Source organism: Miscanthus floridulus, chromosome 5, assembly GCF_019320115.1.
Source record: "Miscanthus floridulus cultivar M001 chromosome 5, ASM1932011v1, whole genome shotgun sequence".
In the NCBI taxonomy this organism is placed as follows: Eukaryota; Viridiplantae; Streptophyta; class Magnoliopsida; order Poales; family Poaceae; genus Miscanthus; species Miscanthus floridulus.
The window spans coordinates 136373381-136398429 of record NC_089584.1 but is presented as its reverse complement, the minus strand read 5'-3'; the positions used below and the strand labels follow the sequence as shown (position 1 = coordinate 136398429).

The 25049-nt window shown below is 45.2% G+C and overlaps 2 protein-coding genes across 5 annotated transcripts; both read right to left on the bottom strand.

Moving 5' to 3' along the window:
- Positions 1 to 6598: 6598 nt before the first annotated feature.
- On the bottom strand, positions 6599 to 19163 carry LOC136450897 (peptidyl serine alpha-galactosyltransferase). 3 transcript variants are annotated; one of them, XM_066451561.1, is made up of 8 exons: positions 18723 to 19163; positions 17955 to 18125; positions 16936 to 17179; positions 16825 to 16850; positions 8406 to 8534; positions 8167 to 8331; positions 7828 to 8071; positions 6599 to 7534 (listed from the first exon to the last, which is right to left on the bottom strand). In XM_066451561.1, the coding sequence occupies exons 1-8, from the start codon at positions 19025 to 19027 to the stop codon at positions 6950 to 6952; spliced, it is 1869 nt and encodes a 622-aa protein (XP_066307658.1). In that variant the 5' UTR covers positions 19028 to 19163; the 3' UTR covers positions 6599 to 6949. The 3 variants fall into 3 exon arrangements, with proteins under 3 accessions (XP_066307658.1, XP_066307659.1, XP_066307660.1); XM_066451562.1 differs by lacking the exon at positions 16825 to 16850 and having other exon boundaries at positions 8406 to 8527; XM_066451563.1 differs by lacking the exons at positions 16825 to 16850; positions 16936 to 17179.
- Positions 19164 to 20039: 876 nt separating this feature from the next.
- On the bottom strand, positions 20040 to 24730 carry LOC136450898 (two-component response regulator ORR26-like). 2 transcript variants are annotated; one of them, XR_010758474.1, is made up of 6 exons: positions 24455 to 24730; positions 23265 to 23417; positions 22784 to 23170; positions 22607 to 22683; positions 20534 to 21614; positions 20040 to 20301 (listed from the first exon to the last, which is right to left on the bottom strand). XR_010758474.1 is itself a non-coding variant. In XM_066451564.1 (5 exons), exons 1-5 carry the CDS (start codon positions 24567 to 24569, stop codon positions 20595 to 20597), a joined length of 1752 nt encoding a protein of 583 aa, XP_066307661.1. In that variant the 5' UTR covers positions 24570 to 24730; the 3' UTR covers positions 20370 to 20594. The 2 variants fall into 2 exon arrangements, 1 of the variants encoding a protein (XP_066307661.1); XM_066451564.1 differs by lacking the exon at positions 20040 to 20301 and having other exon boundaries at positions 20370 to 21614.
- Positions 24731 to 25049: the final 319 nt, after the last annotated feature.

Below are 25049 nucleotides of genomic sequence, written 5' to 3'. Positions count from 1 at the left end.
GAGGAGTATGAGGAGGAGGTTCTCATATAGGAGGGAGCCCTAGAGCCGTTCAGGGTTGACTTTGTTGACACACCGCCTGCCCAAGGCAAGCCTCGATGCATAACCCCTATTTTTGAATGATCAATGAATATATATATATGATGTGCATTTATGTTACATGCATTTTATGGAATTTACATGCATAAATATATCTACCTATGAGTCCTACTAGTATAGGGCGAGTAGCTACTATGCTCATGATTTTGGTAGCATGAGTAACTTGCCGTTACTCACAAATAGGTGATAATTATGATCACTCATGATAAAATGGTGGAAAGGAAAAATGGTGACCGGGTAGGGATATGGTTTGGGTATTGGTGGGTGTAAGAGGTTGTGTCTTGTGGCCAATAGGGCATAGCTTGGTTGCACTTTTTCCCTGTCCGTGTCGGTTAAGGACCGGCCATTACATTGGCTCTAGTCAAGTCACAGATTTATTATCCCGAGCACATACTTGGGTATGGGCGCAATGAAGACTTGTTGCTCTCTTGTCATGGGTTCTAGCTCTTTTTGGACCGACTGATTGGAGGCAGGGATGGTGGAGGTCCTTGCATCGCACTAAGTCCAGGACTTAGGAGCGGAGGCTTGGAGTCCAAGTTTAGACGAGGACCTAGACCTCATGATAGGAGAGTGATGGGTTGGTCCTGCTTATGCCTAGGGTATAAGTGGAGCATGTGCTTTTGGGGTACCTAGCTAGGGGCATTGATTCATGAATCACTAGGCAATCCAGTATGGCTTGTCTATGGTCTAGCACCGTAGAAAGAACCAAAAGATGAAAGGTGCTAAAATGGAACTGATTGCTCAACTCTTGCTTGAAAGTAGAACATGTGCTTACATAGAATGGCTAGATAAAGAATTAATCATGGCTGCTAATAATAACATAAATGAGGATCCACTATTAGCATTGCTTTCTACAAAAAGAAACCTAGTAAACCATAAAGCTTTGCATATCCCTTGGAGTCGAGAAATTATTCCCACTAGTCGGATAAGTCTTGCGAGTACATTATGGACTCAGGGTTTATTTACCCTTGCTGCAGGTTAAACTTAAGAAGTACCCGTTGTGTGAAGGATTCTTCTGGTGGGCATAGATGGATCCTTGTTCTTTATCGATAGATGTTTATTATCATTCTGTTGTTAATATTCTGCACTCTGACTTTGGTACTATAATAATATATTTTTTAAGGACTCTAGATGCATGAAATGAATTAAGTATTGTAACTCGTTCTCATTATTGGATGCTTGGGGAAAAATGTGGACCTTTCAGGCTTTCTCTTGGGGTGTGCCCGATGGAACCCGCCCGTTGTAGCTTGCTTTCGGGGTGCTTAGTGTCTGGTGGAAGACGAGCGCCTCTGTAAGTGCACTATTTTGGGCAGTTCTATCACAGTGCATTGCTGAAAGCTCTAGTTTGGTTTTGGTAAATTGATGAAACCCTAAGTGCTAACCTAGTTTATCAAGTGATCATGAGATAGGTAGCACATTCCAAGTGGTGAAGCAAATGAAGATCATGACATGATGATGGCAATGCCATGGTGATAATCAAGTGCTTAGACTTGAAAAGAAGAAAGAGAAAAACAAAAGGTTTAAGGCAAAGGTATAAGTGGTAGGAGCCAATTTATTTTTGATGATCGAGACACTTAGTGAGTGTGGTCATATTTAGGATCGATAGCCATACTATTAAGAGGGGTGAAACTTGTATCAAAATGTGGTTATCAAAGTGCCACTAGATGCTCTAACTCATTGCATATGCATTTAGGATCTAGTGGAGTGCTAACACCCTTGAAAACATTTGTGAAAATATGCTAACACATATGCACAAGGTGATACACTTAGTGGTTGGCACATTTAAGCAAGGGTTAGAAACTTCACCGGTGGAGTGTCTGCCCGTAGAGTGCGGATAGTCCGACGGTGCCATCGATGCCCTATACAGAAAAGATAGGGTTTCATAGAGTGGACCGGATGCTGGCCTCAACTGGACCGGCGTGTCCAGTTAGTAGAAGTAGTAAAGACACTGGCATCGGTCTTCGACCAAACGCTAGGTCACTTCATGATTAGACACTGGTGGGGTGCGTTCGGTCCTATTAACGTAGCTGCGCATAGAGGAGATGGTGAGTGACTAAACATTGGGTGAGTCCGGTCGGGCATGACTGGATGTGTCTGGTCAGGAGTGGTGGCTTACTGGAAGTGACTAGATGGTGGGGTCCTACGTCCGATCGTGATCCAACTAACGCATTCGGTCATAGCTAGAACCTTACTAGAAGTGACCGAACACTAGGATCCTACGTCTCGTTGTGGCATTGTGCTGTGTGCGGTCATCACTTGACTGTTGGGATCAGATGCTCAGTATTTGAAGAGAGGGATGATGTGGCAGCCATCCGTTGATCGGATGCTGGCAGGGTGCGTCCGGTCACCTTGAGCTATGCCCAGTGAAGGGGTACAATGGCTCTATTTTGTGGGGGCTTCTATTTAAGCCCTATGGCCAGCTCAAGCTCACCCTCTTGGCCATTGGCATTGACATAGCAACCTTGTGAGCTTAGCCAAAGCCTTCCCACTCATCTCCATCATAGATTCAACATCTTTGTGAGATTGAGAGAGAATCCAAGTGCATTGCTTGAGTGTTGACATCTAGAGGCACTTGGTGTTCGCGTTTTGCTGTGGGATTCACATGTTACTCTTGGTGGTTGCCGCCACCTAGATGGCTTGGAGCAGCGAGGATCATTGAGCGGAGGTTGGTGATTGTCTCCGGCTCCGATCGTGGTGATTGTGAGGGGTTCTTGACCTTTCTCAAGTGGAGAGCCAAAAGGTACTCTAGTAAATTGCTCGTGGCTTGTGTGATCCTCATCTTGTGTTGGTTGTGCAGCACCCTATTGAGGGTTTGACATGTGATGCCAATTAGCGCGTGAACCTCCAAGTGAGTGAATCGCCACAACGAGGACTAGCTTGCTGGCAAGCAAGTGAACCTCGGTAAAAAATCACTATGTCATCATTTGATTCCGAGGTGATTGGTCTTTATTGGTATTCATTCTTGTAATTGATTAGCTCCTTTCTCGACATGATGGTATAACTATCTTGCTCTCTCTCTTTATATTATCGCAAACTAGTTATCAAGCTCTTTAGTGTAGCTAGTTGTGAGAGCTTGTTAGTTTGGTTAGTGTGGCTCTTTAGTTAGTCTTTGAGAGCACACTAACTTAGTGTAGTGACATAGCCATTGTGTGGATAGAAACTATAGAAACTAGAATTGTGGTAGGTGGCTTGCATTTTTAGTAGGCTAGCGCAACACTTGCTTCTCCTCAAAATTGTCCAACCGGTTTGTTAAGTGTTGTTGTAGAAATTTTAATAGGCTATTCACCCCCCTCTAGCCATTCAGACCTTTCAGTTGCGCCACAAGGTGGCCAACGATCTCTGCGGTGTTGCGAAGACTAGACGGGAGCGCTATCAGGGCGCTCCGGATGAGGTATTCTAGGGAGAGTGGCTCTCCTTCGACAAGCTACATCATGACATTTGTGAACAAGAAGGTGAGGTGGCACAAGTCCTCCCGGGACGGTCAGGGTCCTAGGAAGGCGCTGAGCTAGCACTCTAACCTCCTGTAGCCAAAGCCAATGAGCTGGTCGCTCTTGGGGATGCGGGCCTTTGGTGCATGCAGCTATAGCTCCTCAAGCGCCTTGGTGATCATGTCGAGGCTGGTGGGGTGGAGAGGTTAGACGGTGATGGAAGCCCATGCCAACCCTCTCTCCATCATAATGATGAAGTCTAGGTTCCTGAAGTGCATGTGCATGCCCAGGACCCAGCTGACATCGTGACTGACCATCCAAGACCTGAAGTGGATGTCGACACGTGCAAAAGGCCCCTACCTGGCGTGCCAACTGTTGGTGTCTCGAGTTACCATCAATGAGTAAATTCGTATTATTGCGCGTCTGGCTTGAATGGTGTGCTTAGATGACACGAGGTTTATACTAGTTCAGGCAGAAAGTCCCTATGTCGAGTTCATCGCTACTGCTCATGTTACTAGCACTGAAAGTTTGTAGTAGGGGGTACAAATGGGCAAGAGAGGGAAAGGATCCCAAGTCTCTAGTGAAGGGAGTGAACGGGTGCTGAGAGCTCGATTGCTGCTCAACCGAGTGCTCGTGTCGTGCTTCTTGTGTTGATCTCGATTGATCAGTTTTAATCGGATCAGCCATGAGTGAGGACGCCTTGCTTTTCCTTTTATAGGCCAAGGGAAAGCACGGGTTACATTGGGAGGAAAAGAGAAGAACGAGAGAGAGAGAAGAAGTCCTTCAGGATTGTTGGGTCCTTCTTATCCTTCATGCGGGTTCCGCTGACCCTGTAGATGTCAGCAGGGACAGTTCTGTGTCGTGGCCCTATCCGTTATTGGCGCCATGCGCTGGCATTATCTGCCGGTCATGGCATTCCATTTCGTTGCAGCGGACGTCGTGGTAAGCTGACGCGCCTGTTAGTGTTCGTACAAGGATTAGGCAGAACAACACCGGTATGCCCAACGCTGTTCTTAATGTGAATCCTCAGGTATGGCCCATCATGGCCACGAGTTACATCGGGGCATGCCGATCTCTTCCTTGGTGTTAGAGTTTTGACCCAGGCCCATACGTTTAGACCTGGAGTGGTTGGTGGTGGTATGGGTCCCCCAGAGGTCAGGCAAGGTGGAGCATAAACCCTAGGGGTGGGCAAGGCAGAGCCCTAGCCTCGAGGTCGGGCGAGACGGAGCCTGCCCCTAGAGGTTGGTCGAGGCAGAGCACAAACCCAAAGGTCAAGTGAGGCGGAGCCCGCCCCTAGGGGTCAGGCGAGGCAGAGCACAAACCCTAGGGTTGGGCGAGGTGGAGCCCCCGCCCTAAGGGGTTGGGCGAGGCAGAGCACAAACCCAAGGGTCGGGCGAGGCGGAGCCTACGGCCTTGGGGTCGGGTGGAGCTGTAGTCACACTCTTGACTGCTCGGATGAATCAATATTGATGGTCATTAGCTTCTCCTCTTCGGGTACCCTAGTATTGGTCCCCGATGGTACCATCCTATCCTATTAAAAATGTTAATACTCTTTGAGGATGTCAATCTGGGCGTGTCTGTCCGAATGCACCTGTTTCTAGGCTACGCAAACAATCGGGCCCAACAGTCAACGATGGGCTTGCTCCATCTATGCTCTCTCCTCCATCTCTACACCGCGATAGCCAAGAAATCCCCAACTCCTGACCCGCTTCGCTCATCGCGCCATCTGCTCGTCCTAAGCCGCCTCGTCGCCGCGCGTCACGCCATGCCGCGCTCGTCCTACCCCTACCCTATGTGCCCATCCCCCGCTGTTGTGCGCCATGCCCCGTCCCCCGCCACATCGAGGTGTTGCCAACGCCACCGTTCCCCTGGCCGATGGAGGAGCTTCGTGTGACGCCATCCTGCTGGTGAGTCGTTTGTGCCGCTGCCACACTGGCGAGCTCCATGCGCTGCTGCTGACCTCCGTGTCGGCATTGAGCTCTGTAATGACGAGCTTCCATTCCTCCAAGTTGCAAGGTGACATTGTGCTGAAAAGCGCATGTTACAAGCGTATATGTTTAAGTGTTTTAGGTGTTTTATCTGAATGTTGCATATGTGTTCATCTGGATATTGTAAAAGTACATCAGATTGTTGCACATCTTGCAATGGCTATACACGTATGTTGCAAGTGTATGTTCTAAATGTTTCATCTGCTTTTTCAGACATGTGTTGTAATTGTGTTTATTTGGATATTACATATGTTTCACACATACGTTGCTAGTATTTTATCTGGATGTTGCATATGTTTTGCAATGCCTTTTTATGTGTTTTCATATGTTTTTGCAAATGTTTCAGGTGTTTCATCTGTCTACAGACGTATGTTGCAAAATGTTTTGTTTGGATGTTTCAAAAGTAGATCAAGTGTTGTACATATTGCAATGGCGCGGTGGCTGGCGAACAGTGGTCTGTAGCAGGGCTTTGGCTCCTACTCGTGCGACGCGCCTCGCCCTCTCCTCTCCCTCTCCTCCCTTCCCATCCCTCCATCTTGCCTCGGCGTTAGTGTGGGGGTGGGGGTTGTTGAGGGTGTTGCGTTCGGACGCAGGTGCTGGCGTGGGATGGGATGCGGGGCGTAGAGATGTAGGATGTGGTGCGGGCACAGGTACGGGAGCAGCATCCAGACACTGCGGCCAGACGCTAGCCCTTTTAATGGGCTTGTACTCCATAATCATGAACCGTGTGACTATTGTCAAAGCATTAGAATACATCAAGGTGATTGAACTCCTAATTTTGCTTTTTTTTGGGCTGAACTTCTAGCTTCAGATAGTCGGTTACAAGAATTTAAGAATTTTGAAGGAAACAAGATGCGGACAACGCTGCACCATTAGCCTGATAGGAACATTACACATATATTGCGACACATGAAAAACCTTTGACCCTCTTTAGAACATCTTTAGAAAGCAAGAATTTAATCAGTTCAATTCCACAAAAAGACACATGATTCATGGAAAAGATCTCGCATGGGGTGAAATTGTTATACACCACAGCCATGGGGTTCCAACGGAAGAATATCATTGCATCTGTATGCTCAGAAGGTCACATGGCAAGGGAGAACTATTAAGGGAAAGAAATAATATATGAAACTTTACACTATAATGAAAGAATCTATTAAATCAAGTACAACAGCAGTGGCACCAAAACCTGCTAGCAGTTTACGTGAGGTTTTGACAAAAGAGAAGAGGCTTTCGCAAAGGTTCAAGTCCTTTGGCATCTTCTGATAACTCAAAACAGCTGTTAGCCTATACAGTCCCAGGACCATAACCTTTTATGTATTATACGTCCACAAAGTAACAGTTTGTGGATATTGTCTATTCTATAGTCGGAAATGGTGTCGGTAGAAAAAGGAATACTCAGACATGGGCCTTTAAACTTCTAGAAACCCTAGATCTCTAAACATTTCTCCTTTGCTCAGTGAAGAACACGGAGATTACCAATAAGAACACCACAATTGATAATACCCACATAGCAATTATCCACATCGTAGAAGACCTGGCCAGTCTCCTTGATCTATGTAGAGGTTGCACAGTAGCTGCAGTCCTTTCAACAGTCTTCTCCCTTCCATCAGCCATGGACTTTGTACTTGACTTTTGTGGAACTCTCTCAATTTTGTTAGAAGCAGAAACTTGATCAGCTTTCCTAGATGTGCTGCGAAAGGTGCCTAGCTGGGGGCAATTTCTGTGCTTATGGTGCAGGTATAGGGCTTTATTCAAAGCTCTCCCGCATTCAATGCTGAGAAGATCCCTCTCCCGTGCATCTAGATCTTGTTTCATGATCGTAGCAGGATCAGGTGGTTCAGGGAACTTGGCCCAGCATGTATTTACCACATCAGCATTTCTCCAATCAGCCTTGTCAAAGCTCCAATTACCAACTCCAAATCTCAAACCATAATGGAAAACCCTGTATTTTGCCCCAGGCAGTGGAACATAACCTGGATATATCATTATGTCCCTCCTAATGACGTGTCGCAGGATGATCTGCAAGTTAAAAAGAAGTCATACAGCAAGATAGACAATGAGTAGGGATGGATGAAAAAATATTAATTGAAATGACACAACTGCCAACTGCACCAGATGACCAGAGCACCATTTTTCTAGAACATATGAGTGCAACTTTTCTTACTACCTTCTCTAGAAAATATGAACGAAGCTATGTTGGATATTAAAAGCCAGAAGTGTTCATGACATTAGTTACACTTACAATGAAGAAAAAAGAGTGATTCTTGAAACTTGAAAGAACAAAAAAAGAAAAAGAAAGAAAGTGCATATACCTCAGCTGCTGCAAAAGAGTAGCCATACATCTCGCTAATCCAGCCAGAATTATATATGTCGCCAGTAATGTTTGTTGCATAGTGAGCTTTGTCTGCACGAACCTCCTCTGATTTGTGAAGCCACAGCAGAGCAAAACGCCGAAGATCATCTATATGCATGATAATGACACTGCCAACCTTATCACATGCAGAGGGATTGCGAGTGTGTATCTTTGCAAGTATGTTATCACAACCAATGAGGTACCTGATACACATCAAGGGCAACATTACTACATAACCATAGGAAAATCTATAACATGGCCAACCGTACGCTACTCTCATAGCACAGTAAAGTCTTACTCATAAGGAGTAGAAACAGGATGACCACGTTTTGCACCATATTCCCATTGGGTGATGGGGCCTCTCATGATCATATCAGCATATAGGATAACAAGGAACTCAGCATCAGTCTGCACATGGTTGAGCCAATGGAGAACTGCTGCAGGTTTGTTAATTGCAGGGTACCTAGCAAAAGAATCATATGAGTGGGTTGTCTTGAACAGTATCTTTAGAAACTATGTTAAACCAAGAGGTTATACCAGTCCCCTGTCAGTGGATGATGACTCATAGACGGAACATAATGTGTTGGAGCAAGATCATGGCCTTTATAGTTCTTCAAGTCCTCATCCGTACAGCTCAATAAGCGTGTAATGTTACCAGGCTGTCCGCTTAAACGAAAACTGTGCATAAGCCCAACAGTTTGCCAGTCAAAATTATATATGGCCATGCAGCCCGAGCCCGTCGGCCCGACCCAAGGCCCGTTTTTTTGGCCCGGCCCGGCAGCGAGCGGGCCCAGGCTGGCATGGCCCGGAGGAGCAGGCCGTGCCTGGGCCTTACCCCAGGCACGTGGGCCGGCACAACACGGCCCGCTCCTCAACGGTAGGCCCGCTGGCGGCCCGGCCAGCCCCCTCCCCGCAGGCCGCAGCCCCGCGCCCTCGCTCGAGTATATAAGCGGGGAGCGTCGGCTGAGCCGCTCGCCCGCTCCCAACCCTAACCCTAATCCCCACTCTCTCTCGCTCGCTGCGGCGCATCTTTGCTCTCTCGCACGCATCCACGATCCACCAGTGGCGAATCTGAGCTCTCTCTCGTCCGTCGTCCCCGACTCCGGTGACCTCGATCCGCCTGTCTGACTCTGTCTCCACTCTCCTCCCTTCTCCCTCTCTCCTCTCGACCTCCCGCTCTCGGTGAACTATGTGAGTTCATGACCGTGTTCCCATTCGTCCCTCCTCTGCCGTTCGCCGTCGTTTCTAATCGGTGTCTCTCCTCTAGGTGGCCCTCGTCATCTCCAGCACCGGGCTCCGGTTGCGCAGGTCGTCCACGAACCCTAACCCTAACCCTAACCCTAGATCTGTCTTCTTGTGTCTATTTGAGACTGAGTGACTGACCCTGGATTTGGATCTCTATGTCTCTGTTTTTCTCCTCCGCACAGGTCGGTTGCCGATGCCTCGTCCTCTTCCTGTGGCATAGACCGGGCACGGCGGTCGCGCGCACCGTTGAGGAACGGTGCTGGAGATCAGCCGTCCGCGGTCAAGGTCGCCATGGCGGATGACGACGATGTCGTCTATCCACTCACCGGCAACGATGACCTAATCGCGGCAGGGCTGGTCGTCGAGGACGACCACGACATCCATGACGACGCTGCTGCGTTGTTGGGTATCGATGTCGGTAGCGGCTCTGCTCCGATCGATCTGGACGGCGACGACGGTGGTGGAGGGGCGGCGCCGGCGCCGTCGGCGACGGCGACAGGGACGCCGGTCGGCTCCAACAGCACAGATGGTATCTCATATGTTGGTAAGCGTAAATTTGGTGTCTGAGTTGATTTTGATGAGATCTATGAGACTGTGAATGGTTCACAGATTCGAACTGCTGCTATCTGTAAAATGTGTAAGAGTAAATTGTCTGCTAGATCTTCTGCTGGCACTGGCCATTTGATTATGCACCAGAAATCTTGTAGGAAAAAGGCTGATCACGCTGCTAGGGTTCAGTCTAGGCTTTCTTTCAATCCTGATGGAACTGTGTATAACTGGGACTACAATCCTGCTGTTGCTCGATCTGAGTTATGTCGGTTGATTGCTAGGCTTGACCTTCCATTAGGTATAGGTGAGACACAGGACTAGGAGGATTACATTGTTCTTGCTCATAACCCTAGGTTTGTCAAGGTTTCTAGACAGACCACCACTAGAGATCTTGGTAAGCTGTTTACTGAACGCCGTGATATGCTTAAGAATTTTGTGTTGTCTGCTGCTTCTTCTGTTGCTTTGACTTGAGACATTTGGTCTGGTAATGCTAAGGAGGACTATATTAGTGTTGTTGCTCACTATGTGAATGCTGATTGAGAGTAACAGAAAAGGGTTATTGGTCTTACAGGTAAGTTAAGAGAATTAGTTGATACCGCGACTAGGAGGCGTGTAAATATATTATGCGTTCAAGAGACTAAATGGAAGGGTCAGAAGGCGAAGGAGGTGGACAATACAGGTTTCAAGCTTTGATACACAGGGACAGTCGCGAATAGAAATGGAGTAGGAGTTTTGATTGATAAGAGCCTCAAGAATGGTGTGGTGGGAGTGAGAAGGCAAGGAGATAGGATTATCTTAGTCAAGCTTGTCGTTGGTGATATGGTCTTGAACGTAATTAATGCGTATGCCTCCCAAGTAGGCCTCGACGAGAGTGCTAAGAGACAGTTCTGGGAAGACTTAGATGGCCTGGTTAGAGCTATACCTAGTAGTGAGAAGCTTTTTATAGGAGGAGATCTTAATGGGCATGTAGGTACTACAAGCACAGGTTTCGAGGCAGTTCATGGAGGTTTTGGGTATGGTAGTAAGAATCAGGAGGGGGAGGAAGTTCTGGACTTCGCGGTAGCTTTTGACCTGATGATAGCCAACACTTTCTTTAGAAAGAGAGAATCTCATCTAGTGACCTTCAGTAGCGGACAACACTGTAGCCAGATTGACTTTGTCCTCGCAAGAAGAAAGGACAAACGAGCATGCTTGGATTGCAAGGTGATACCAGGGGAGTGTGTTGTTTCTCAACATAAGCTTTTGGTGGCAGATTTTCGTTTTCAGGTGCGTGCCCGTAGGGATAAACAAGTTAAGATTGAAAGAACAAAGTGGTGAAAACTGAAAGGGGAGACGTCAGAGGTATTTAGGGAAAGGGTTATCAAAGAGGGCTCTTGGAAGGAAGAAGACGACATAAACAATATGTGGGACAAGATGGCAACCAATATTCGGAAGGTAGCCTCAGAGGTGTGTGGAGTAACCAAAGGAAGGGGACGCGAGGCTAAAGATACTTGATGGTAGAACGAGGAAGTCCAAATGGCTATTAAGGAGAAGAAAGAATGCTATAGACGCTTGTACCAAGACAAGAGTGTGGACAACATGGAGAAGTACAAGGTGGCAAAGAAGACTGCAAAGCGAGCTGTAAGTGTGGCAAAGAGTAGAGCGTACGAGGATCTTTACCAACATTTGAGTACGAAGGAAGGAGAGAAGGACATTTATAAGATGGTTAGGGTTCGTGAGAGAAAGACACGGGACTTCAACCAAGTTAAGTGCATTAAGGATGAAAGGGAGCATCTCTTGGTAAAGGAGGATGAGATCCGACATCGATTTGACAAATTGTTCAATGGCGAGAATATGGACACAACCTTTCAGTTGGATAACTTTTTTGATGACACCAATAGGCGCTTTGTGCGGAGAATCCAAGAATCTGAGGTCAGAGAGACGTTGAAAAGGATGAAAGGAGGTAAGGCGATGGGACCGGATGGTATCCCAATCGAGGTGTGGAGATGCCTCGGGGACATAGCTGTAGTATGGTTAACCAAGCTGTTCAACCATATTTTTCGATCGAACAAGATGCCTGATGAGTGGAGGAGAAGTATATTGGTACCGACCTACAAAAATAAAGGGGATATTCAAAGTTGTACAAATTACCGGGGAATTAAGTTGATGAGCCACACTATGAAGCTATGGGAGAGAGTTATCAAACATCGCTTGAGAGCAATAACGCGGGTCTCTATGAACCAATTTGGTTTCATGCCCGAAAGGTCAACCATGGAAGCCATTTTCTTAATAAGACAAGTTATGGAGCGGTATAGGGAGAAGAAGAAGGACCTACACATGGTTTTTATTGACTTGGAGAAGGCTTATGATAAAATACCAAGGAATGTTATGTGGTGGGCTTTGGACAAACATAAAGTCCCAACGAAGTACGTCGGGCTCATTAAGGACATGTACAGCAATGTCGTGACTAGAGTTCGAACAAGTGATGGAGATACGGATGACTTCCCGATTAGGATAGGACTACATCAAGGGTCAGCTTTGAGCCCTTATTTGTTTGCTTTAGTGATGGATGAGGTCACAAGGGACATACAAGGGGACATCCCTTGGTGTATGCTTTTCGCGGACGATGTAGTGCTAGTTGATGAAAGCCGGACAGGAGTGAATCAGAAACTGGAGTTATGGCGGGAGACTTTGGAGTCCAAAGGTTTTAGACTTAGTAGAACTAAAACTGAGTATATGAGATGTGACTTCGGCACTACTACTCGAGAGGAGGAAGATAGTTTGGAATGTCAAGTAGTGCCTAGGAAGGATACCTTTCGATATTTAGGATCAATGCTACAGAGGGACGGGGATATTGATGAAGATGTTAGCCATAGAATCAAAGCAGGGTGAATAAAGTGGCGGCAAGCGTCTGGTGTCCTATGTGACAAAAGGGTACCACAGAAGCTAAAAGGCAAGTTTTATAGGACGGCGATTAGACCTGCTATGTTGTATGGTGCAGAATGTTGGCCTACGAAAAGACGACATATTCAACAGCTAAGTGTCGCGGAAATGCGTATGTTGCGTTGGATTTGCGGTCATACAAGAAGGGATCGAGTTCGGAACGATGATATACGTGAGATTAGGGGTAGCGCCAATTGAAGAAAAGCTTGTCCAACACCGGTTGAGATGGTTTGGACATGTGCAATGGAGACCTCCAGATGCACCGGTGCGTAGTGGAATCCTAAGTCAGGATAGTAACGTGAAGAGAGGCAGAGAAAGACCGAAGTTGACTTGGGTAGAGGCAATAAAAGGAGACTTGAAAGAATGGAATATACCCAAAGACTTAGCCTTAGATAGGAGTGCTTGGAAGACAGCTATTCACGTGCCTGAACCTTGATTGCTTCTGTTGGGTTTCAACTCTAGCCTACCCCAACTTGTTTGGGACTTAAAGGCTTTGTTGTTGTTGTTGTTGTAAATGGTCTTAGGCTGATTGAGGTTAAACATTTTGGTGAAAACATTGCTGAAAGAATTGCTGCTGTGGTTGAGGAGTATTGTCTGATTGACAAGATTTTCTCTGTCACTCTAGACAATGCTTCTTCTAATGCTAAGGCTATAAACACTTTGACACCTCTATTTGCTGGTTACTTGGGTCCTGCTCCTTCACTTGATCCTTTGGATCCTAGTAACCGTAAGTACAGTCTTGTACATCAACGTTATGCTTGTCATATCATTAATCTTATTGTAAAATCTGGATTAAAGAGGTTGAAACCTTACACAGAAGATTTTAGAACTGCAATTAACTTCTTAAATTCCTCTAATCAAATAATTGCATTGTTCAAGGAATACTGTAATGCTAAGGGTGGCTTGGATATGAATGTTAGATGGAATTCTACTTACTTGATGCTTAAACACTTGCTTCCATACAAGAACGTCTCTTCTGTATTCATTAATTCCCATTATGGTTCACAACTGTTGACTAGAAATCATTGGTGTGTTGCTGAGAAGTTATTGGAGTTCCTGGAACTCTTCTATGACTCCACTGTTGTTCTGTCTGGTGTTTATTATCCTACAAGTCCACTTGTTCTGCACCATATCTTAGAGGTTGCTTCTCATTTGCATGCATGTGAAAAAAATCAAAATCTGAGAGCTATTGTATATCCTATGAAGCTTAAATTCCTTAAATATTGGCATGACATACCTCTGTTATATTCATATACATTTATTCTTGATCCTAGAGCTAAGATGAGAGGTTTCTTTAATGTGCTGCAATTACTGGTTTTGAGTACAGTTCATACTATGCTGATGTCAAAACAGAATTGTATAAACTGTTTAACAAATATGAGAGCTAATTTGGTGCAGCTAGGTCTCAAGCACAACCATCAAATCATACAGGTAAGAAAAAGCAGGAATGGTGAAGAATCTTTGGCCGTGGATCAGGTGTTGTTGATCCTTCCCCTCTTCCTGCCACTTCATCTTCATCTACTTCTGCTGTTTGTGAGCTCTCAGCTTACTTAGACAGTGACAATGTCACTTCTTATGAGGATAATTTTGACCTACTTCTATTGTGGCGTGACCACAAGGTAACCTTTCCAATCCTACCTATAATGGCTAGAGATATCATATCAGTTCCTGTATCTATTATCTCTTTAGAGTCTTGTTTCAGTTTGATAGGCAGGATAATTGAGGAACGACAGCGGCGCTTGTCACTAGAGACTATGGAGATGCTGATCTGCATAAAGGACTGAGAGTTAGGAGAAAGAAGGGAACAACATGTTGTTGACAACCAAGAGCTGGAAGACTCATTCAAGAACTTGTACCTTGATGAAGATGAAGCTGGTGGTGGTGCTCCTGGTACTTAGTGAGGTTGAGACTTGACTCTTGAGAGTGTGAGTGTGATCTGTGACTGTGAAAGAGTGAGTGTATGTGAGTGTGGGACTGAGACAATGAGTGTGAGTGTGATCTGTGAGAGAGTGAGTGTCAGCTTCTGTGTATGTGAGTGTGGGACTGAGACAGTGAGTGTGAGTGTGATCTGTGCTGTGAGAGTGAGTGTATGTGACTGTGAGTGTGGGACTGAGACAGTGAGTGTCAGAGTGATATGTGAGAGTGAGAGACTGAGAGTGTATGTGACTGAGTGTGGGACTGAGACAGTGAGTGAGAGTGTGAGAGAGGTGTCTCTGAGACTTCTCTATCATTTGAACAATGGTTTGTAAAACTTAATTAAGAGTTGGCTGCACACTTTTTTCCTTTCTAGGGTTTCTCAAAAGGGTAAGATTTACCTAGAAAGGTTTTTAATGAGGCAACATTGCACTAAATAGCTCATTTTGGTTATTTCTGTTATTTGTTGGCTTTGGAGTTTGATATCTCTGTTGGTCTGTGAATGTATTGGACTTTGATTTTGTATCTGTATGATTCTATGAATGAAATGAAAGTATGAAACTGTGAATGTATTGGACTTTGATTCTGTGAATGCAAGGGTAACGGGTTGTGGGCTGGCACGGCCCGTAATTCTGGTCGTGCTTTGCGGGCCGGCATGGCACGAAAAACGGCCCATAATGTCGTGCCTGGGCCGAAGGCCAGGCCCATGGCCCTAAGAGGCACGGCCCGGGAGGCCCGGCGTGCCGTGCCGGCCCGACCCCCATCGGGTCGTGCTTTCACAGGCCCGTGCCGTGCCGTGCCGGCCTGTTGGCCATCTATACTCAAAATATGATGAACATTCCGTAGAGAAAAGGGTATGTATTTTTGGATATTCACTGTTTGCCTTGGACAATGCAACATGTTGCATGGTCACTATGCTGTCAACCTGTTGGCCCTTCCAGTACTTTGGTTTTGTAAGCTCTGAAAACCTCCTGCTTTTAAGGAAACTCAGGTATTTTGACCACTGTGGTTTCGGGCACCCAACAGATGCATGATGCAACAAGAGCCCTTCATTCAAGGTGTTAATGCACTCTATGCTTAGAAATAAGCCTCGTTTTATATTTGGGTCAGATTCCATCATCCTACAAAGTTTGCAGCATCAAAAAATCTTCATCATAAATAGCTATAAATGAGCACACCCAAACTATGATTAGAAATATTGTTTACCTCTCTAGGAAAAGGAGGTGGAGGGAACAAGCGGTTGCAATCATAAATTATTCCATCTTCATGGTGTTCTAATTTACTGAATGACCAGTTTCCAACTTTAAATGGCAAACCATAGTGCAAGATAAGTGGCTCAATGCAAGGTCTAGGAGTATAACCTGCGTAGATCATTACAACAACAATAAAACCTTTAAGTCTCAAACAAGTTGGGGTAGGCTAGAGTTGAAACCCAGCAGAGGCAATCAAGGTTCAGGCACGTAAATAGTTGTTTTCCAAGCACTCCTATCTAAGGCTAAGTCTTTAGGTATATTCCATCCTTTCAAGTCTCCTTTTATTGCCTCTACCCAAGTCAACTTTAGTCTTCCTCTGCCTCTCTTCACATTACTATCCTGGCTTAGGATTCCATTACGCACCGGTGCCTCTGGAGGTCTCCGTTGGACATGTCCAAACCATCTCAACCGGTGTTGGACAAACTTTTCTTCAATTGGTGCTACCCTAATCTATCACGTATATCATCGTTTCGAACTTGATCCCTTCTTGTATGACTGCAAATACAACGCAACATACGCATTTCCGCGACACTTATCTGTTGAACATGTCGTCTTTTCGTAGGCCAACATTCTGCACCATACAACATAGCAGGTCTAATCGCTATCCTATAAAACTTGCCTTTTAGCTTCTGTGGTACCCTTTTGTCACATAGGACACCAGATGCTTGGCGCCACCTCATCCACCCTGCTTTGATTCTATGGCTAACATCTTCATCAATATCCCCGTCTCTCTATAGCATTGATCCTAAATATCGAAAGGTATCCTTCCTAGGCACTAATTGACCATCCAAACTAATATCTTCCTCCTCCCGAGTAGTAGTGCCAAAATCACATTTCATATACTCAGTTTTAGTTCTACTGAGTCTAAAACCTTTGGACTCCAAAGTCTCCCGCTATAACTCCAGTTTCTGATTCACTCCTGTCCGACTTTCATCAACTAGCACTACATCGTCCGCGAAAAGCATACACCAAGGGATGTCCCCTTGTATGTCCCTTGTGACCTCATCCATCACTAAGGCAAACAGATAAGGGTAGATCATTATGTCATCATTTATCTTGTGCCGTAGATATACCTGTTCATGAGGACCAGATAATGAAGCTACACAGGAAGAAGTTTACAATCCATAATGAGAAATTTTTACTTTAGCAAATACACAAAGCGAGGAGAGTGAAAGTCAGCTTACTTTTGCAGCACCAAATGAATACCCATACATCTCACTGATCCAACCCATGCCATATATATCACCAGTAATATTGGTTGACCAATGGGACTTATCCTGCCTCACTTCTTCAGTTTTTGAGAGCCACAGAGGTGCTAGAGCCCTTAAGTCATCAATATGCAGGGCTAGAATTCCTCCAACTTTGTCACAAAATTCTGGATGTGCAGTGTGAAGCTGTGCTAGGATGTTATCACAACCCTTCAGATGTCTAGTTAAGGGTAGATATAGATCGAAACCAGTTAGATGATTGGTGTAAATCAGGCATTATAATGACCTACTCAGATAGCACCTGGCATCCAACAGGTAGTGTTTAAACATAGAATGCAGATGTAAATGTATTTCTCAGGATAGAAATATGAAGTGGCACACAGACTTCCTCGACATACGGGCCTATTTGGAACGAAGGATTCCCAAAACATGGGAATAGGAAAAGCACAAGATTCAAGCTGTTGGCAATTGCAATCCTACAGGAATTTAGAATGCAGCAAACTTTCCAGTGGAGCATTCGGAAAGTTCCATTTGGAGCACAGGAACTTGGGAGAGAGAGAGACAAAGGAAAGTTTCCAATAGGTTGGACCTCATGGATTTACTACAGAATTTCTATGGATTGAGGCATTCCATAGGAAATTTGTAGGATTCTAAGATGTCCAATACTTTGACATAGGAGAAATTTCCATGGGATTCTAGTCCCAAATTCCACACTGATTCTTTGTTCAGAAGGGAAGGGTGGGGGGTGCTACAACTTTATACGGCAAATTTTCTTGCTGTTCTAACAGGCAAATGGAACCCTAGACAGAAAATCACTATTCCAAACATAGGTAAGTTCCAAGTAGATGGATAGGTATTCAGTGTCACTCGAGACTATTGGAACCAGAGGATAATTCAGTGATTTGTCGAAGTACCATCCTTTCCAAATAATTAAGACTGCCTTAGTACAAAAACGATAAATATAGAGTTAATAGCTGAGCAAGTAAAAGCCATACCCATAATAAGCAGCAAAAGGCTTGCCTTTCTCTGCTCCGAGTTCCCAAGGAATAATGGGCCCTCGAATAATCTGATCTGCGTCCAAGATTACAACCCAATAGACATTGTCGGCCTCTGGACTATGCTTTAGCCAATGCACTATCCCTGCTGTCTTGTTGATGGCTGGGTACCTTCACATGAAAAATGATGGGATGCCCAATGAGGCCACTTTCATTTGAAACAAGGTATCTTAACTTGAAAAATAGCAAGCCCAACTTCTCAACTAGGTGCATCTTTAGGATCTCTCATCACGATAAAAGTGTAAAATAACAGTCGACTGAACAGCTGTTAATTCTATCCAAAACTCCTGCCAAATAAAATACCTCATCCACAGCACCTAAACCTAAGAAGTCCACTTGCTTATATTGTGCTGGAGCTTGACCATTCATTTGGCATGCTGGAGCTTGACAGTTCATTTGGCCATCGATGGACAATCCTATTCCTAACATATAATTTCTATTCACCAAACCGAATCAGGGGTTTGTTCACAGAAATGCTTCCAAATTTCTCGACGAAACAACAATTCCACCCAAAATGCACATTCCATTCCGAAGCAAGACAACAATTTTCACGAGCAGAACGCCTCCTCAACTCGTGAAATAGGCAATCGGAATAACCAACACTGCTTGGTTCTTACAGTTTTGCCGAAGAAGAAAAAAATACCATACAATAGCACGTGTGCAGCGACGAGGGGAGTGATAGATTGTGTATGTGACGGCGAGGGTTACCAGTCGCCGGTGCGTGGGTGGCGGCTGAAGGAGGGGACCTGGAGGGTGTGGCCGATGCGGAGGCCGCGGTAGGAGGGGAGCTGGTCCTCCACGCAGCTGACGAGGCGGGTGACGCCGCCGGGCTGCCGGGCCTTGCGGAGGCTGTGGAGGAGCCCCACCGCCTGCCAGTCGAAGTAGTCGCCGCACTCCACCGAGAACAGAGTGTGAAGCCGCCGCCCCTCCCCCGCCGCCGCCGCAGCCGATGCCCGTGCCGGATACAGAAGCAGGAGCGCGGCCACCACCGCACCGGCGATCGCCGCCCCCATTGCTGGTGGGGTGGCGGATCTCTCGCCCGGACGGATCCCCGCCTTGGGCTGACCTTCGGTTTCTCCTGGGTAACCTTTCGAGCTTGGTTTATTGTCCGTTTGTGCGCCCTCGTGTCAGCGACTCAGAGTGAGGACTTCAAGAAGTCGCGGGTGCGCCAACTGGTATGGTTCGCGTAGAACAACTTAGGCGTTCTGCTGTACGCCAACAAGCCAAAAAGCTCGGAAAAACTATGTTGCTACTCGATGCAACTGGGTTGCCTTCTAATCTAAGTGCCCATACGAATTTTGGTTAGGTACAACTACAGGATCTCAAATTACACTTGCTTGTGCAAAATTTGCTGTCAAATATGCAGGTTCAGTGTATCAGTTGAGTTTCGTTGGTCTGTGAGGCAAGAATCGAAGCGCTGAAGAGAATTCAACTGCAGAAATTGCAGTTTGTCATAGCTATCTTGTTTAAGCGATCTTCAGAAGCTCAGAGGCAGTGTCCTCCCTTGGCATCAGAGACCGTCAAAAGGAAAGAACATTCAGATCAGGACCATGGACGCAGAACATCAACCTGTCAAGCTACGCAACCAATCTTTAGATTGAGCTAAACCTTCGACGTATCTCTCCTATCAAGCTAAGTAAACGGTCTTCAGATTGAGCTAAACCTTCAACATCGTATCCATGTAACACAGCATATATCGGCTTCGCAGAAGATATTAATTTTTGCAGGAGACATTGGAAAGAATGAGGTATGGTTTTGATCGTCGGAGTTACTGACCAACTGACAGAAAGAGCGCACAAAACAACAAGGACTTACGCAAACCTGTCAGCTTCAGGTAATTCAGATATATCATCACGTTTCCAATGTGAAAGCAGATAGATTTCAGAATCATAACACTCCAATCAGGGTGCTGTCTGTAGTTCTGGCAATAATATCCTGCATTACAACTAGTGTCAGTAAATCTGCCACTCATGGCTTCTATAGTTCTATGTCATTCAACATCCATGGGGAGCACTGATGCAGCAACCAAATACCTGTGTGGCCCAATTTAAGTTGAAGAACTAATCTGTAGGAAAACTAGTTCACATATAGAGAGAGATTATACACTATCTCTGCATCGGAATTGCACTAGAACTCTGCATACAGCCGTATCACTATCACCTTCACCTATATAATTTTTTTTCAGGTTAGATCAACACATAGCTTCACATTCTGCAGACCCTGCTGGAGTCCTCTTCACTTATACTAAAAGTTTCCAGTGAAATTTATGTCTCACATATGTGCAATGCTGCATCAGAGTAAGAATTTAGTGCAAAAGTCAGTTGTGCAAGGCAAAGATTTGACAGTCTTCGTATGTAGGTTTGATCATCGTGAAGAGTATATATTGCGGTCATTGTACCATGGCACAGTCTATAATACAGACAATTATCAAAAGTGGAGAGACTACAAATTAAATCATTCCACCACAGGATCAAGTTAGATTAATATAGCCCTACAGGAGGCACTATACGGGAACATACCAAAGAACGTCATCCTTGCTCACATAAGGGCATGGTCGAAAGATAGGGCTGGCTGAGGCATTTATGCAAACAGGCCTCCGTCTAGCAATGGGAACTCCATAGTTTCACTGCTAAACTCTACATCATCATACCAGTTATTATGCAGTCCAGGTAGTGCCATTGCATCATTGCACTGAAATAAATCGATGCTACTCAGTCCTATATTCCCGAAGGAGACACCTTGAAGTTGATAGCCAGACAGTTCATCATGTAGACAAGTCAAATCAGTGCCGCATATTATACTTGCCTCTTCTGAAGTAAGCAAAGTGGCTTGGTTCCTTTCCTGATCAAAGTCACAATCTTTAATGCTGGACAACCCCTCCACACTGGAAAACTTCTGGTCACTGTTAGTTGAGGTCACAACACTGTCACTAAGTTGAGCAGAAACTGACTCAACTGTACAAGTCAGTGCCGGTGATAAGGACTTCATACAGCCAAGAAGATCTGGTTTTACATCTGAGAAGTCTCTGACATCTCCCTCCACACTGCAACTCATCGATATTACTGGTGGTGGGGCATACAGATGACCAGGGGCAATTGGGTGCTCTAAGTCCGGTTTGGGCAAGCAAGAATAGTCTCCTAGCAGGTCGCAGCGCTCATGGTTATGCTTTGGATACTGCATGAACTGCTTTGGTGGCACACTTCCACTCCAGGATTGACATTCCAAGATCATGGTCTCTGATAACTTCCTGTCCTGATTCACTGGCATTCTTTCAAAAGAGAACACCCCACTTAAAGGTGAAGCACTGGTCATATTCTGAGGATCAACAGCATCACTTACTGAAGTTCCATTTTTATCTGGCACCTTCAAGGGCACGGAAGTCTTCGTGTCATCCAGATGAGGATCGGGAATGTTGATCTGAGCTTGGATCTTCTGAGAACTATGCTGAAATCCATTGGAAAGGTTGCCTGGTTGCTCTTGGAAGGAACTTCGGAGGTTAAGATTATCTGATGGTCCCTTGTGACTGAAATCTTGCCTAGCAGCACCCATTATCCTTTCCTCGTTCTGCTTTTGCAACCTACTCAAGTAGAGGCGATATTTCTGCACAGAAAAAAAACTACTATTAGGACAATCAAGACCTAAGTACAAGCATCATGTGAGACCCCGCTAAATGGGCCAAGCTAGGCTGGTCTGATGGGCTGGGCCAAACGGCCGAGTGCTGTAGCGACAGGCTGATGCGAGTACTGTAGCATTGCGAAACACTGTGCAACCATGCTTTAGTCCCAAACTGTGAATCCTATGGCCAGACCGACTTAAATAGCCAGACTAAGGACGCGTAGTAACCTTCGGTTAACCGTTTTGCGCGAAGCGAGGACGAAAGCGCAAGCAGGTTGCTATGTAGGTGGGGCTCACCCCTCGGTAGAGTGTGCCGTGTGCCGGGACTGGGGTGTTACACATCAGAGGAGAAAAAAGTAATATTAGAGAAAAATTTATAAATTCTAAGGCATACAAGGATGTCAAGTAAGTATTGAATTACATGATCTCTTTCAAACTTTGTTGGTCCTTTCCATGAAATCTCGAATGTCTTGACATTTCTGTTTTTAAATTAAGGATGAAGCGCATGCAAATCACTTGGAACAAAAAGCTTCATTGATGTTGTTGTAAGTTTTTCTTTCATAAAAAAATGTTGCTAGTAGTTAAGGATGCAAGTGACTGTTGCTTGGAACGAGTGTATGTAAGTGATGTTTTATTTTTTGTAAACAGGGGTGTCATACACAAAACACTAATGCATGTGCTTGGACAGGCTTTTTCTATCTATTAATAGCATGACACTCAGCTCTGATCTGCGTTCTGAGGAAAAAAAATTGAAAGTTGCAAATTAGTTTTCAAGGCATGTGGATCGTTACAATCTTAGGACCTGTTTGTTTCAGCTTGCAAATTGTAACAACCTGCAAGCTGCAATCCACAATCTGCAAGCTAAAATAGACGAGGACTATGCCATGTCAAAGCTCATCAGCAATCAGCATAAGATCCAGTTTATAAGGAAAGAGAACATAAAAAATATTACTGTTTGAACATGATATCTGCCATACCTGAAGATGGCTAGCCACATTCTCTCTTGTCAGGCCAGGAATATTCATAAGGTCCAGTATTTTCTTCGGCCCAACTTCTGCAAGAGAGCAATAGTTGCAATTTAAAATTGAGATCATGCAAAAAATTTAAATTTACGAAGGGAATTGCAAATTTATCAAACTTTAGAGAGCACTCACTGTCAAATCCAATTTGGTTGACAGCATTTACAAACTTCTGGTGAAGGTCAACAGACCAGACAACTCTAGCCTTCTTAACAGTAGCTCCATCACTTGAGTCCTGATCTGCATGGTCCTTATCCATGTCTTTTCTCTTCCTCATGGTATCAGAGTCAGCTCTCATAAATAGGCCCCTCTCGTCGAATCCCTCCACACCATTTCTAAATATTTGGAGATCGTCACAGCTGTCATTACCTTCGATCTCTTTCACCTCATGCATTTTCTTTCTATACACATGTTGCCAAATGTTTCGGAGTTCCTTCATCCGAACAGGCTTCAGGAGATAGTCACAAGCACCATGCTGGACACCTTTCATCACCCTACTTGTCTCTCCGTCTATGGACATCACTGTGAAAACAGATTGGAGCAATTTGGTATTTTGATAATAGATATTGAAAACAAGTAACTTGCAGAAAGACATGTGTTGGTATTGAATACTGACTTATAACGGGTAGATCCATCTCAAGTCCAATGAGTTCGAGAAGCTTGAAACCATCCATGTCAGGCATGTTGACATCACTGATTACAATGTCAAACTTGTTTCTCCTCTCTCGGAGAATTTGGAGAGCAATGCTTGCTAAACCGCATGTGGTGACTGTAGGCAAATAACTATTTTAGTAGAAGGCAGGATAATTATCGATCATTAATATAGATGCATGCTTATAACATAATTTCAGCTGATATTACTGATTATTTGCAATAGAGTTTATCGGAAAAAAGATAAGTCAGTAGTGATACAATCGCTAATATATATTTTTTGGAAGAATTATACAATCGCTAATATGTCAGCCAAATGGACTAACAATTATGTCCAGATGAAAGTAAAAGATGTTCTCAAAGACAAATAAAATATGCTAGTTCGGAAATTCACTGAAAACTTTTCTGCTCCCAAAGCCAGCTATGGTGTGATAAAATGGTTTTCGAAAAAAAATGGTGCGATAAAAATATAGCAAGTAAATAGACTCCACTCTGCAGCACTATAAAATCAGAAGACAAGGAACGGAATATATGTCTAAACTATAGTTCTTACAAATTTACGCACGAGCGCAACTGAGTGCTTAACCGTAGATCTAAAACGGAGAGGAAATAATGATAATTTCACAGTGAAAGCAGACTTAGAATGCCTATGCCGTGTTCCATGTTTCACCATATGAATTTTTATCTGAAAAGGTTAATAGACTAGGCCTATAGCTTTCACCCGTAAAGTGATACCATAGATTGAGAAGCTATATCAAAGGTAGAAATGCCTCCTGTCTGAGCGATCATGATCCGATCACTCACAGCATCTACAAGCAAAAACAAGAAGATAAAAGAAGCCCAAAAGTGGGAAATTTGATGACATGTATCTGTGCAAGGGAACTTCCCGAATAAGCTAGGAAATCAATCACCTTTACGATAGCTAATGCTAAACACACACTTAAATCAACAAGGGATTGGCAAAAGGAGACTGCTTATCAGAACGTACTCATAAGCGCGAAATATCACAAATCACTCGCTGTGTAATTTGAACGAACACTAGGCGTGGGCTAGTGAGCCTTCCGACTGCCAAGCACATGAACTAGCATCTTTTCCGTTCCCAACCCAACTTATCCATGAAGCTGAAGAAGCAAAGAGGAAAGCAGAGATTCCAACCGTCGTATGAACACTTGCGGAGCATCTTCTCGAGGATCTTGAGCCAGGTGGGGTCGTCGTCGACGACGAGGACGCGCAGGCCGTAGGGGAACGCGGTGGCGTCGGCCAGGGCCATGGCGCCGCTAGCGCTAGCCCCTCCGCGCCCTCGGCGCCTCGCTCTCGCAGCGGGGGAGGGCGAAGGTGAAGTGGGGAGTGTGGGGAAGCAAGAAGGCAGTGGAGGCCGGGGGGAGCTTTAAAAAGCGGTTAAAAAGGGCGCAAGCGCCAAGCGGGGAAGTGGAGGCGGAGGAGGCCGCCGATAAATATTGACGCCCGTTGGTTAACTAACTTTATTCGCTTCCACTGTGGCCGCCGGGACGGTACGCGTCCCTCTCTCTCCCTCGCGTCGCCAAGGCTTTCGCGACCCAACCAAATGGTGGCGCTTACAACTCGGTTCCGCTCCGCTAGCGGAAGGAAGTGTGTCGCGACCAGTCTTGATCAAGTGGGGTATGAACCAGTAGTAGCAGCGAGTGCCCGACCCCGGCTTCCTTTTCGTTGGGAAATGGTATATGTACTAGCTTTTCCTTGTTTATCGGGGTAAAACTAATTTTATTTCCAT

Bases quoted from the DNA above. Each gene is read 5' to 3' on its own strand.
- LOC136450897 (XM_066451561.1), bottom strand. From the start codon at position 19,027: ATGGGGGCGGCGATCGCCGGTGCGGTGGTGGCCGCGCTCCTGCTTCTG. The intron at 18,126-18,722 runs GTAACCCTCGCC...TTTCATGTGAAG, and splicing joins CACCCACGCACCGGCGACTG to GTACCCAGCCATCAACAAGA. The intron at 16,851-16,935 runs GTAAGCTGACTT...CTTCCTGTGTAG, and splicing joins ATTCATTTGGTGCTGCAAAA to CTTCATTATCTGGTCCTCAT.
- LOC136450898 (XM_066451564.1), bottom strand. From the start codon at position 24,569: ATGGCCCTGGCCGACGCCACCGCGTTCCCCTACGGCCTGCGCGTCCTC. The intron at 23,171-23,264 runs GTCAGTATTCAA...CTGTTTTCACAG, and splicing joins GATGGATCTACCCGTTATAA to TGATGTCCATAGACGGAGAG. The intron at 22,684-22,783 runs GTGAGTGCTCTC...GCTCTCTTGCAG, and splicing joins CAACCAAATTGGATTTGACA to AAGTTGGGCCGAAGAAAATA.